The sequence below is a fragment of the Heptranchias perlo genome, chromosome 2 (assembly GCF_035084215.1).
Source record: "Heptranchias perlo isolate sHepPer1 chromosome 2, sHepPer1.hap1, whole genome shotgun sequence".
Lineage (NCBI taxonomy): Eukaryota > Metazoa > Chordata > Chondrichthyes > Hexanchiformes > Hexanchidae > Heptranchias > Heptranchias perlo.
Window position 1 is genome coordinate 1,095,746 of NC_090326.1, and position 15,088 is coordinate 1,110,833.

At 45.5% G+C, this 15,088-nt stretch overlaps 1 protein-coding gene across 1 annotated transcript in view; it reads left to right on the top strand.

Annotated features, from left to right (window-relative positions):
- The first annotated feature begins 4,294 nt into the window (after window positions 1-4,294).
- LOC137300274 (probable G-protein coupled receptor 139) overlaps window positions 4,295-15,088 on the top strand; it is a 62,514-nt gene continuing 51,720 nt past the window's right edge. Inside the window, exon 1 of the mRNA XM_067969398.1 lies at window positions 4,295-4,379. Within this exon, the coding sequence (XP_067825499.1) occupies window positions 4,295-4,379 (85 nt within the window). The remainder of the gene's footprint in view (window positions 4,380-15,088) is intronic.

The window sequence follows — 15,088 nt, forward strand, 5'->3', positions numbered from 1 at the left end:
CACCATGTCTCAACATCGCCATCAAGCACTAACCCTGCTCCAACTCCAGGCTCAGTTTGGCATTGCTCGGGTTTAACTAAACTGATATTGGTTATGGATCAGTCCATACAATCTTCTCCGACTGATGTCAGCTGGAGTTCAGCACAGCTCGTGATTAACTCCACTGACGGTTTTTAGAGCCCAGTTCCCACAGTCATATCTGGCCAGTGTCAGCTAGAATTCAGCACAGCTCGCGATATTTTTTTATTCGTATATGGGATGTTGGCGTCGCTGGCAAGGCCAGCATTAATTGCCCATCACTAATTGCCCTTGAGAAGGTGGTGGTGAGCCGCCTTCTTGAACCGCTGCAGTCCGTGTGGTGAAAGTTCTCCCACAGTGCAGTTAGGAAGCGAGTTCCAGGATTTTGACCCAGCGATGATGAAGGAACTGCGATATATTTCCAAGTCGGCATGGTGTGTGACTTGGAGGGGAACGTGCAGCTGGTGTTATTCCCACGCACTTGCTGCCCTTGTCTTTTAGATGGTCGAGGTCGCGGGTTTGGGAGGTGTTGTCGAAGAAGCCTTGGCGAGTTGCTGCAGTGCATCCTGTGGATGGTACACACTGCAGCCACGATGTGCTGATGGTGAAGGGAGTTTAGGGTGGTGGATGGGGTGCCAATCAAGAAGTTTGTTTTGTCCGGGATTGTGTCGAGCTTCTGAAGTGTTGTTGGAGCTGCACTCATCCAGGCAAGTGGGGCGTATTCCATCACACTCCTGACTTGTGCCTTTTAGATGGTGGTAAAACTTTGGGGAGTCAGGAATTGAGCCTCTGACCTGCTCTTGTAGCCACAGTATTTATATGGCTGGTCCAGTTAAGTTTCTGGTCAATTGTGACCCCCAGGATGTTGATTGTGTGGGATTCGGCGATGGTCATACTGTTAAATGTCAAGTGGAGGTGGTTAGACTCTCTCTTGTTGGAGAAGGTCATTGCCTTACACTTGTCTGGCGTGAATGTTACTTGCAACTTATCAGCACAATCCTGGATGTTTTCCAGGTCTTGATGCATGCGGGCATGGACTGCTTCATTATATGTAGAGGTTGCGAATTGAACTGAGCACTGTGAAATCATTAGCGAAGTTCCCAATTTCTGGCCTTATGAAGGAGGGGAGGTCATTAATGAAGCAGCTGAAGGTGGTTGGGGCTAGGACACTGCCCTGAGGAACTCCTGCAACAATATCCTGGGACTGAGATGAATGACCTCCAACAACCACTACCATCTTCCTTTATGCTTGGTATGACTCCAGCCACTGGAGAGTTTTCCCACTGATGCCCATTGATTTCAATTTTACTGGGGCTCCTTGGTGCCACACTCGGTCAAATCCCGCCTTGAAGTTAAGTGCAGTCACTTTCACCTCACCTCTGGAATTCAGCTCGTTTTCCATGTTTGGACCAAGGCTGTAATAAGGTCTGAAGCCGTGTGATCCTGGCAGAACCCAAACTGAGCATCGGTGAGCAGGTTATTGGTGAGTAAGTGCCGCTTGATAGCACTGTCGACGACACCTTCCATCACTTTGCTGATGATTGAGAGTGGACTGATGGGGCGGCAATTGGCCGGATTGGATTTATCCTGCTTTTTGTGGACAGGACATACCTTTGCAATTTTCCACATTGTCGGGTAGATGCCAGTGTTGTAGCTGTACTGGCTAGATGCGCGGCTAATTCTGGAGCACAAGTCTTCAGCACGACAGCCGGTCATGTTGTCGGGTCCCATAGCCTTTGCCATATCAAGTGCACTCAACCATTTCTTGATAAAGCGTTGAGTATATCGAATTGGCTGAAGACTGGTTTCTGTGATGGTGATGATATCGAGAGGTGGCCGAGATAAATCATCCACTCGGAACTTTTGGCTGAAGATGGTTGCAAACGCTTCAGCCTTGTCTTCTGCACTCGCGCTGGACTATACCATCATTGAGGATGGGGATGTTTGCTGAGCCTCCTCCTCCCGTTAGTTGTTTAATTGTCCACCACCAGTCATGACTGGATGTGGCAGGACTTCAGAGCTTTGATCTGATCCGTTGATTGTGGAATCGCTTAGCTCTGTCTATAGCATGTTGCTTCCTTTGTTTAGCATGCAAAATTCCTGTGTTGTAGCTTCACCACGTTGGCATCTCATTTTTAGCAATGCCCGGTGGTGCTCCTGGCATTCTCTTCTACACTCCTCATTGAACCAGGCTTGATACCCTGGCTTGTTAGTAATGGTATAGTGAGGATTATGCTAAGCCACGAGGTTACAGATTGTGCTGGAATACAATTCTGCTGCTGATGATGGCCCACAGCTCCTCATTGATGCCCAGGTTTGAGTTGCGAGATCTGTTCTGAAACTGTCCCACATAGCACGGTAGTAGTGCAACATATGGTTGGATGGTGTCATCAGTGTGAAGACGGGGCTTTGTCTCCACAAAGACTGTGTGGTGATAACTCCTACCAATACTCTCATGGATAGTTGCATCTGCGACAGGTAGATTGGTGAGGAAGAGGTGAGGTCGGTCTATCCCCCACCAGCTGCCGCAGGCCCAGTCTGGCACTTATATCCATGAGGACTCAGCCAGCTCGTTCTATAGTTGCGCTGCTGAGCCACTCTTGGTGATGGACATTGAAGCCTCCCACCCAGAGTACATTCTGTGCCCTTGCTACAATCAGTTCTTCGTCGAAATGGTGCTCAACATGGAGGAGGACTGATTCATCAGCTGAGGGAGGACGGTAGGTGGTAATCAGCAGGATGTTTCCTTGCCCATGTTTGAGCTGATCCCATGGGATTTCATTGGGTCTGGAGTCACTGTTGTTGTCTTCTCCCTGGGTCACTCCCTCCTGACTGTATATCACTGTACCACCACCTCTGAACGGTCTGTCCTGCCGGTGGTGACAGGACATACCCAGGGATGGTGATGTAAGAGTCTGGGATATTGGCTGAAAGGTATGATTCTGTGAGTATGGCTATGTCAGCCTGTTGCTTGACTAGTCTGTGGGACAGCTCTCCCAATTTTGGCATAACTCCCCAGATGTTCGTGAGGAAGCCTTTGCAGGGTCGACTGGGCTTGTTTTGCCTTTACCGTCTTTGGTGCCTGGTAGTCCATCCGGTTTTCTTCTTATTGTGACCTTCTGTAGCGAGATTGCACAGCAGAGTGGCTTGCTGGGCCGTATTAGAGGATGATTAAGAATCAACCACGTTGCTGTGGGCCTGTAGCCACATATAGGCCACTGTACTGACACTGGTTAGGAGCCAGTCCATACAATCATCTCCGACCAATGTCAACTAGAGTTTGGCACAGCTCCCTACTAACCACACTGATATTGGAGTGGGCCTCGTCCATACCGTCATCTTTGACTGATGTCGGCTGGAGCTCCACCTTGGGGCTGAACAGGTAAGTCTCAAGGGTGGATGCTGTGGTTGTTGCATCGATGGTGGAGGGTGGGACGGGATGATTAAGGCCTCTCGCCAACCAATTCCTGCCATCCCAGTCTACAACATTGGGTGAAGCCTTGGTGCTAACTTCGACAGAGATCTACCGGGATAAAAAGAAAGAGCCTTCTCGGGCACCAACCGACTCTGAGGTGTCCGTGCCCACTGGTGCCATAGTCAGGCTGGTTCACCCAATCGCTGCCAGCTACTGTTGGTGAGTCCTTCACCAGAGTCATCAGTCTTGCCCTCTGGTGAAACCAACCCATCCCCGGGATATTGGTAACGATTTACTGCCAACTAATTTGGGGGCACCACCCTTGGAGACTCGACCCAATCAGGATCACCTCTGCTGGGGGTGAATTCCACCTTGGTGAGGGCAGTCGCAGGTCTCCGTTCGCTTTTAATAGATCTGTGTCTCCTGCCCCTCGTCCCCTTCAGCTCCAGTTTCCAAGGGCTCTCACTCCCAAGGAGGGTACGTGGGCCTCAGTGGCAGGGCTCAAGTCTCGAGGTCCTAATTCGATCGGTGCTTGTATTCATGAGCTGGTAGCATATAAAGCCGCCCTTATTCCTGTTCACAGGGCTCCCAATCAACCGTCCCTGTCGGTTCAGCCCGAAGAAACTGTCCAGAGGCTTCCCACCTTCGGAAGTCCAGTTAGGAGCCTGATTCGGATCACGACCTCCAGTGGCTGAGGTTTATTCATGGATTCAACACTAGGGTGACCCAGTGTCTGAAACTGTCCATTCCAGAAGTCCGTGCACCTGGGTGTTGAGTCTTAACTTGGAGTCTTGCAAAGATCTCAGGAACTGATCTTTGCTCTCCAGGGCAGTTTGGACGGTCTGGAAGCCCCCTCCGGTTATGGCAGACAGTGTCCATAGTGCCTCCGCCACCCTGCTTCAACCTTTCAGTTCGCTGATCCAGCTGGTGAACGTCAGTCGTGGAGGTATCAGGGGAAGGTCACCGTCCAGGAAACTATTCTTGTTCCATCCACCAGAATCTAATTGGTGGGAAATGTGGGTCTGGTGAACATTCTTCCAGATCTTGTTGCGTGTTCCGTGTTCCCTGCCACCAAATCCACTGACGCTGGCTTTTCTTATTGGCAGGTTAATGCTTTACAGGTGAGTTGAGGGAGCAATCCCTGACACAGAGTGAGGACCACCTTCAGAGAACATCACTGTAGCAGCAGGCTGTGTGGGTGCCTCAATGTAGGAGCAGAATCTATCCACCAGTGGATCTATCCTCTAGTGGATCTTGCATCGCCACTTAGCTTGTCTGTGCACCTTTGGGATTCCTTCAGGAACAGCAGCAGCATCTACTGCAGCTGCCCTTTGATGCTGAGGGCTTGTGTGTGGAGCGAGTGGATGAGCTGCTGCAGGGCTACAAGCATCTCCAGCAGAACATTCAGGCATTCCCGGATTGGCACCCAAGACGCGGCGTGGGGCGGGGGGAGGTGGGACACTGTCTCACTTTATTGCATAGCCACCATCCCACCTGCAGGCCTCTTCATGGACAGCAGCCATTTCAAGGCTTTAACCGGACCACAGTGTCCTGGTACCATTTCAGTCGGTCATTCCAGATCAAGATCTGTACATGTATATGTCCAGTACACTGAAAGTAAAGGGGAACGATTCACTCCTAACTGGTAATGTAAGTCCAGTGTGTGCCTTAGTATCAGCTCCTTTATATGTACTGCCAGCGGCTAAAAGAGAGACAGAGAGAGAGAGACGGCGAGAGAGAGAGAAACAGAGGCAGATAGAGGGATTGAGAGAGAGAGAGATGGAGAGAGACAGAGAGAGAGGGGGGGAGATAGAGAGATGGAGAGATAGAGAAAGAGATAAAGACAGAGACAGAGAAAGAGAGACAGACAGAGAGAAACAGAGAAAGACAGATAGAGAAAGAAACGGGGTAGATGAAGTGAGACACAGAGAGTGAGAGAGGAGGGGATGATAAAGAGCGAGCGAGACAGAGAGAAAGAGACAGAGAGAGAGGGACAATGAGAGAGAGAGAAAGAGACAGAGAGAGACGGAGAGAGCGTGTAAAAAGAACGATCACTCACATCACGTACCGTATGTGCCTCAGTGTCAGCTCCTGTACATGTATCTGTGGAAAAGAGAAGACTGAGGGGTGACTTGATCGAGGTCTCTAAGGTTATGAAAGGGATTGATAGGGTAGACGTAGAGTTGCTTACATTTACGTGGAAGACCAGAACATAAGAACATAAGAAACAGGATCAGGATAGGCCATACGGCCCCCCGAGCCTGCTCCGCCATTCAATAAGATCATGGCTGATCTTCAACCTCAACTCCACTTTCCTGCCCGATCCCCATATCCCTTGATTCCCCAAGAGTCCAAATATTTATCGATCTCAGCCTTGGAACATATTCAATGATTGAGCATGCACAGCCGTCTCGGGTACAGATTTCCAAAGATTCACAACCCTCTGAGTGAAGAAATTCCTCCTCATCTCAGCCTCTAAACGGCCGAAACCTTATCCTGCAACTATGACCCCCAGTTGTAGACTCTCCAGACAGGGGAAACAACCTCTCAGCCTGTAACCTGTCAAGCCCCTTCATAATCATTTTGTTTCATTCTTCTAAGCTCTACAGGGTAAAGGCCCATTCTACTCAACCTCGCGTCATAGGACATCCATCTCATGCTAGGAACTAATCTAGTGAACCATCGTTGCACCGCCTCCAAGGCAAGTATCCTTCTTTAGATAAGGAGGCCAAAATTGTGTTCATTATTCAAGGTGAGGTCTCTCCAAAGCCCTGTACAATCGTAGTAAGATTTCCTTACTCTTGTACTCCAACCTCCTTGCAATAAAAGACAACATGCCATTTGCTTTCCTAATCGCCTGCTGTACCTGCATGTTAACTTTTTGTGGTTCTTGTACCAGGACACCCAAGTCTCTCTGGACAACAACATTTAATAGTTTTTTTTTCTATTCTTCCTACCAAAGTTAATAATCTCACATTTGCCCACATTATACTCCATCAGCCATCTTCTTGCCCACTCATTAACCAGAACTAGAGTCCATAAATTTAAGACAGTCACAAAAAATGCAATAGGAGAATCCTTTTTTTACCCAGAGAGTGGTTAGAATGCGGAACTCGCTACCAAAAGGAGTAGTTGAGGCGAATAGTATAGATACATTGAAGGGGAAGTTGGATAAACACATGAGGGAGAAAGGAATAGAAGTTTTTGCTGATAGGGCTAAATGAAGTAGTAGGGGAGTGGGCTCTTGTGGAGCATAAACACCGGTACAGACCTGATGGGCCGAATGGCCTGTTTCTGTGCTGTACGTTCTGTCTAATTCTATGCAAGAGTAAATGAGACCGATTCACTCCTTCCTTTACTGTACGGCTCGTGTGTGTCTCAGTGTCAGCTCCTGCACACAGGTCACACAGCAGGGCTCAGACAGAGACAGAGAGGGAGAGACACCGAAAGAGACAGTGAGTGAGAGATACCGAGACAGAGATACAGAGGGACAGAGAAAGAGACAGAGAGAGACAGTGAAAGGGAGAAACAGACAGGGAGAGAAATAAAGAGCAAGAGCAAGAGAGACAGACAAAGAGACAGAAATAGATAGAAAGAGGCCCGTGGATAGAGAGACAGGCAGGCAGACAGACAGAGGCAGAGAGAGGGCCAGAGACAGAGGGAGAAAGACAGAGAAAAAGAGAGACAGAGAGAGAGAGAAAGACAATGAGACAGAGAGAGAAAGAAAGGAGAGAGGGTCAGAGCGGGCGAGACATAGCGATGCAGAGTCAGAGACAGGAAGAGACAGAGAAGGGGACAGAGCGAGTGGCACAGGGAAAGAGAGAGAATGCGACAGAGAAACAGAAAGAGTGAGAGCGAGAGCGATAGGGAGAGGCAGAGAGAGAGCGACAAAGACACACGGAAAGAGAGTTAGAGACACGGGGATAGAGAGACAGATAGAGAGCTACAGAGAGAGGGAGACAGCGAGAGAGAAAACAACAGAAAGAGAGACAGAGAGAGGCCTAGGCAGAAAAAAACAGAGAGGGGGAAAGAGAGAGAGGGGCAGAGGTAGGGACAGAGTAAGAGACAGAGAGAGATCGACAGAGAGAAACAAACTGAAACAGAGCGAGAAAGAGAAACAGGGAGAGATCGAGAGAGACTAAGGCACATGGATATAGAGACAGAGAGAGAGGGAGAGACAAAGACACAGAGGGATAGACAGAGAGAGAGGGGGCAGAGGGAGCGAGAGAAAGACAGAGAGACAGAGACAGAGAGAGAGAGACATATCATATCCGCTCCATCACCAAGACCGTCGATTTTCACCTCCCTAACATCGCCCATCTAAGCCCCTGTCTCAGCTCAACTGATGCTGAAACCCTCATCCGTGCCTTTTGCACCTCCAGACTCCAATATTCCACTGCTCTCCTGGCCGGCCTCCGATCTTCCACCCTCCATAAACTTGAGCTCATCCGAAACTCCTGCTGCCCGTATCTTAACGCGAACCAAGTCCGGTTCACCCCTCACCCGGTAAAAGATCCTTCATATTTACTCCAATACTTTTATCACGAATAAACAAAAGTGTTCAAAGTCATTTTAAAAGGAATATTTTAACTTTCCTATGATTATTCTCCTCGATTTTTCCTCGCAGCAGTGTTCAGGAGATTAATCTTTAATTCCTGGTTGCCTCCGGGACTGTCCTGGAGGGCTGAGGAACATAGAGGGAGGAGTGAGGCGTTCGGGAGCAGAAAGAATTAAATGAAAGAGAGGGACTGAAAAAGAGACTGAGAGAGACAGAGGGAGAGACAGAGAGACAGAGATGGAAGGACAGCGAGAGAGACAGAGAGCGATAGTGACAGAGAGGTAGAGAAAGACAGAGAGAGATAGTGATAGAGAGAGACAGAGAGCGATAGTGACAGAGAGACAGAGAGAGATAGAGAAAGACAATGAAAGATAGTGATAGAGAGAGACAGAGAGAGAGGCAGAGAGAGAGAGAGAGAACTTAAGATCATAAGAAATACCAGCAGGAGTAGGCCATACATTCCCTCAAACCTGCTCTGCCATTTAGTAATATCATGGCTGAACCTCGCCCATTCAATCCCCATATCCTTTGATTTCCTTAGCGTCCACAAATCTATCGATCTAAGTCTTGAATGTATTCAACGACTGAGCATCCACAGCCCTTTGGGGTACAGAATTCCAAAGATTCACCATCCTCTGATTGAAGAAATTACCCTTTATCTCAGTCCTAATTTTCTCACCCCTTATCTTAACACTATGCCCTTTAGTTCTAGAATCGCCAGCCAAGGGAAACAACCTCTCAGCACTTACACTGTCAAACCCTCTAAGAATTACATACGTTTCAATTAGATCACCTCTCATTATTCTAAACTGCATAGAATATCGGCCCATTCTTCTCAGTCTCTCCTCACAGGACAACCCTCTCATTCCAGGAATCAATCCAGTGAACCTTCACTGCACCACCTCTAAGCAAGAATATACTTCCTTTGGTAAGGAGAACAAACCTGTACACCGCACTCCAGGTGTGATTTCACCAAAGCCCTGTACAATTGCAGCAAGACTCCCTTAATCTTGTACATCAACTCCCCTATAATAAAGGCCAACATACTATTTGCCTTCCTAATTGCTTGCTGCACATGCATGCTAACTGTTTGTGTTTCGTGGACAAGCATGCCAAGATCTCTCTGAACACCAACCAGTAGAAGACACGAAAAGGGATGAAAAGCCAATAAATCCCCTGAACCTGATGGCCGACATCCCAGGGTTCGAAAAGAGATGGCTCTCGCTCTATTACCTCCAAATCCATGAGACGTTACCTTGTGTAACAACCTTTTGTGTGGTACCTAATCGAATGCTTTTTGAAAATCCAACTATACTACATCCACTGGTTCCCCTTTATCTACGCTCCTCGTTACATCCTCAAAAAACTCTAATAGTTTCTTACATTTAAAAAATATTCTGTTTTTCTGTTCTTCCTACCAAATTGAATAAACTCACATTTCCCTACACTATACTCCATCTGCCACCTTCTTGCCCATTCACTTAAACTTTTGCAAACTCTTTGTATCCTCCTCAGAGCTTACTTTCCTACCGAGCTTTGTATCGTTAGCAAACTTGGATACATTACACTCGGTCTCTTAATCTAAGTCGTTAATATAGATTGCAAATAGCTGAGGCCCTAGCACAGTTCCTTGTAGAACCCCACTAGTTACAGCCTGACTACCTGAAAATGACCCGTTTATTCCTATTGTCTGTTTTCTGTCTATCAACCCATCCTCCTTCCGTTCTGATATATTACTCCAACCCTATGAGCCCGTATCTTGTGTAACAACCTTTTATGTGGCACCTTATCAAAGGCCTTTTGAAAATCCTAATATATTACATCCACAGGTTATCACGTTGCTTCCTTGATAGCTAAAGCCTAAAAAAATCCCTAATAGATTTGTCAAAGACGATTTTCCTTTCATAAAACCATGTTGACTCTGCCTAGTCATGTTATGATTTTCTAAGTGCCCTGTGACTACTTCCTTAATAACGGATTCCAGCTTTTTCCTGATGACTGATGTCAGGCTAACTGGCCTGTAGTTCCCTGTTTTCTCACTCCCTCCTTGAATAGCGGGGTTACATTTGCTACCTTCCAATCAACTGGGACCGTTCCAGAATCTTGGGAATTTTTTGAAGATGATAACCAATCCATCCAGTATCTCTGAAGCAACCTCTTTTAGAACCCTCGGATGTCGGCCATCAGGTCCAGGGGATTTGTCGGCTTTTCGTCCCTTTAATTTCTCCAGTACTTTTTCTCCAATGATATACATTACTTTAAGTTCCTCACTCTCATTTGACCCTTGGTTCCCCATTACTCCTCATATGCTTTTCTGTCTTCTACTATGAAGATGGATACAAAAATATTGTTTTTTATCTCTGCCATTTTCTGATTCCTCATTATTATTTCTCCTGTTCCCGCCTCTAAGGGGCCCATGTTTACTTTTGCTACGCTTTTCCTTTTCACATACATAGTGAAGCTTTTACAATCTGTTTTGATATTTCTTGTTAGTTTACTCTCATATTCTATTTTCTCCTTGCATTCAAATTTCTGGTCATCCTGTACTGGTTTCTAAAACTCTCCCAATCCTCAGGCTTACTAATCTTCTGGCCAACATTATAAGCTTCTTCATTTAATCGAATACTATCTTTAACTTCCTTAGTTAGCCACGGGTGTATCACGTTTCCCCTGGTGTTTGTATTTCTCAAGGGAATGTATGTTTGTTGAGAATTATGAAATATTTATTTAAATGTTCGCAATTGCTTCTTTACTCTCATACATTTTAACTTATTTTTCGAATCTACCTTAGCCAACTCGCCCCTAATACCTATGTATTTGGCTTTATTTAAGTTTAAGACTCTAGTTTCTGACTTAAGTACGTTACTCTCGAACTCAATGTGAAATTCGATCATATTATGATCACTCTTCCCCAGAGGATCACTTACTATGAGATTACTAATTAATCCTGTCTCGTAACACAAGACAAGATCTAAAATAGACACTTCCCTGGTTCTAGGAAACTATCTCGAATGCAGAGAAAGAGATAGAGAGATACAGAGAGGGGAGACAGAGAGAGATAGACAGAGAGAGAGAGAGATGGAAAGACAGGGAGCTACACAGAGGGAGAGATAGCGACAGACAGAGAGCGAGACAGAGAGAGAAAGACAGAAATACACAAATGGAGAGAGAGAGTGAAAGAGTCGAAAAGATAGAGACAGAGACAGAAGGAGGAACACAGAAAGACAGAGAGAGATATAGAGAGATAGAGAGACAGCGAGATAGAGAGACAGGCTGAGAGAGAACGACAGAGAGAAAAACGGAGAGAAAGAGACAGAGGGAGCGATTGAGAGAGACACTTAGAGCGATAGATAGAGAGAGACAGAGTGAGAAACAGGGGGAGAGAGGCAAGTGAAGAGAGACACGGAGAGAGACACAGAGAGAGAGAGACAAAGGGGATAGAGAGACAGATAGAGAGAGATAGAAAGACAGAAAGAGAGACAGAGAGATAGAGAAACAGAGAGGTAGACAAGCAAACAGAGAGAGACAGAGGTGGAGACAGAGAGAGACAGAGAGAGGCAGAAATGATAGAGAGGAAGAGAGAGTGAGAGATATTGAGAGAGAGAGAGAGAGAGACAGAGAGAGAGGGACGAAAGAGGGACAGAGAGAGAGATGGAGGGGGGGACAGAGAGCTGGGAACAGAAAGAGACTCAGAGGGAGATATAGCAACAGAGACAGCAAGACAGAGAGAGGAAGACAGAAAGACACAAACAGGGAGAGAGAGAGAGGGAGAGAGACAAGGAGATAGATAAACATAGAGATAGAGAGAAGGCCGAGAGAGAGAGAGAGAGAGACAGAGGAAGCGATAGAGAGAGACAAACTGAGCGATACAGATAGAGAGAAGGGTGAGAGACGGGAGAGAGAGGCAAATGGAGAGAGAGACACAGAGAGAGAGACACAGAGAGACGGAGGAGATAGTGAGACAGATAGAGGGAGATAGAAAGACAGAAAGAGAGACAGAGAGGTAATGAAGCAGAAAAGTAGAGAAACAAACAGAGAGAGAGACAACGGGAGAGGCAGAGAAAGATAGAGAGAGACAGAAAGGATAGAGAGACAGAGAGAGAGATATTGAGAGAGAGAGAGAAAGATATAGACAGACAGAAAAAGGGACAGAGAGAGACAGAGAGGGGGACAGAAAGATGGGGATAGAGAGCAGCAGATAGAGAAAGTGACAGAGAGAAGAATAGAGAGAGAGAGATAGGGTGAGGCAGAGACAGAGAGAGACAGAGAGGGGAACGGAGAGAGAGGGTGAGAAAGAGAGAGACAGAGAAAAAGAGAGAAAGTTATAGAGAGATTGAGAGAGAGAGAAACAGACAGAGAAACAGAGCCAATAATGGCACACCGTGGATCAATAAAGAAATAAGGGCGCAAAATTTAAACTAAAGGCAAAGGCATGTACCATGGGAACAAGGAAAGGTTAAGAAAGAAGTAAAAAAAAATTCGGAATCCAAAGAAAAACTGCAAAATTAAATTTTCAACGAATATAAAAAGAAATAGTAAAACATTCTACAGACACATAAATAACAAAAGAGAAACAGGATAGGGCCACTAAGGGATGCTCAAGATTAACTCACAGGTAATGACAGCGAAATGACGGAAATATGGAATGATTACTTAGTCTCAGTATTTACCAGAGAGACTATCATGGTGGGCATGATATTAGAAGAAGAGATCAAAAAGATATGAGGACATTTCAGATAGAAAGGGGGTGATAATATATAAACTAAGCAAACGTAGAGAGGGGGACAGAAAGATGGGGACAGAGAGAAGTAGATCCAGTTGGATTGTATCCGTGCATTTTAAAATAAGTTAGGGAAGAGAAAGCAGAGGCAATATTACATATTTATAAAAATTAATTACAAAATGGAATAGTGGCAGAGAACTGGTGGGCAGCTAATGTGATTCCTATATTTAAAAAGCGAGATAGAACAGGTTCAGGGAACTAAATAACAATTAGCTTAATGTCGGTGGTAGGAAAGATAATGGAATCCTTACTCGAAGATGTAATAGAAAAACATCTCGAAACCGAAAATATATTAAAGAATTATCAGCATGGATTTCAAAAGGGAAGTTCATACTTGAATAACCTTATTGAATTCTTTGTAGATGTAACATAAAGTATGCAGAAGGGTCATGCAGTAGGCGTAATATATTTGGATTTTAAAAAGGCCTCTAATAAGATACCGCATATTAGACTCATGACTAAGGTCAGAGCTAGTGGAATCAGGGGACAAGTAGCAGAATGAATAGCACCCTATATAAGCTAGAGGGCACAACTCTAAAAGGGATACAAGAACACAGAGGCCTGTGGGTATATGTGCACAATTTGTTGAATGTAGCAGGGCAGGGTGAGAAATCGGTTAAAAAGCATACGTGATCCTGGGCTTTATAAATAGAGGCATAGAGTACAAAAGTATGGAATTCATGATGAACCTTCATAAAACACTGTTTCGGCACAACTGGAGTATCGTGTCCAGTTTTGGGCACCGCACTTCAGGAAAGATGTGAAGGCCTTAGAGAGGGTGCAGATTCTAGGGATGAGCGGCTTTAGTTACCTGGATAGACTGTAGAAGCTGGGGTTGTTCTCCTTGGATTAGAGACTATTACAACGAGATTTGATAGAGGTATTCAAAATCATGAAGCGTCCAGACATAGTAGTTAGAGATAAATTGTTCCCGTTGGTGGAAGGGTCAAGAAGCAGAGGACGTTGATTGGCAAAAGAACCAAAGGTGACATGAGCAAAAACGTTTTTAAACAGTGAGTGATTAGGACCTGGAATGCACTGCCCGAGGTGGCGGTGGAGGCAGATTCAATCATGGCCTTCAAAAGGGAACTGGATAAGTACTGAAAAGAAAAAAAATGCAGTGCTCCGGGGATAAGACAGGGGAGTGGGACTAGCTGGATTGTTCTTACATAGAACCGGTGCAGATTCGATGGCCCGAATGGCGTCCTTCCGTGCTGTAACCTTTCTTTGATTCCATGATTCTATGATTGAAGGTGGCTACAAAACAGAAATCACAGAGTTGGGGTTAAAGGTAGTTACTCAGGCGGACAAAAGATAGGAAGTGATATTCCACAAGGAGCACTGTTGTTCATAATTTACATAAACTATTAGGACTCGGGAATCGGAAGTACAATTTCAAAATTTGCGGACAACACCAATTTGGGGGAATGTAGTCAATACAAAGGAAAAATGCATCAAAATGAAAGAGGACATTGCTAAACTTGCAGAATTGGTGTGTAATTGGCAAATTAATTTCTAATATAGATACGAGTGACTTGGTACATATTGGTTAGAAGAATAAGAAGGCCACATACTCCATGGAAAATACGAATCTAAATGGGGTAGAGGAGCAGAGGGATCTAGGACTACAGATACACAAATCACCAGAAGTAGCGACCCAGGTTAATAAGGCCATAAAAAGCAAACAAAGCATTTTTAGAGGGATATAATGGAAAAGCAGGAAAGTTATGTTACACTTGTATAGAACTTTGGTTAGACCACACTTGGAGTATTGTGCACAGTTCTGGCCTCCAGATTATTAAAGGGATAGAGGGGTAATGGGGAAGGTCCAAAATACATTCACAAGAATGAGAGCAAAACTGAGAGGTTATAACTATCAGGATAGATTGAACAGGCTGGGGCTCTTTTCTCTAGAAAGGAGAAGGTTGAGGGGTGAAATGATGGAGGCTTTTAAGATTTTGAAGAAGTTTGACAGGGACGATGTACAGAAAATGTTTCCACTTGCGGGGGAGACCAGAACTAAGGGCCATAAATATAAGATAGTCACTAATAAATCAAATCGGGAATTCAGGAGAAAAATCTTTATCCAGAGTGTGTTTAGAAAGTAGAAATTGCTACACATGGAGTAGTGGAGGCGACTGGCGTAGACGCATATAAGGAGAAGCTAGGTAAACACATGAGGGAGAAAGGAATAGAAGGATATGCTGATACGTTTAGATGAAGTAGGGAGGGAGAAGGCTCGTATGGAGCACAAGCACCGGTATGGACCTATTGGGCAAAATGGCCTGTTTAATTCTCTGAAATATTGAGTCTT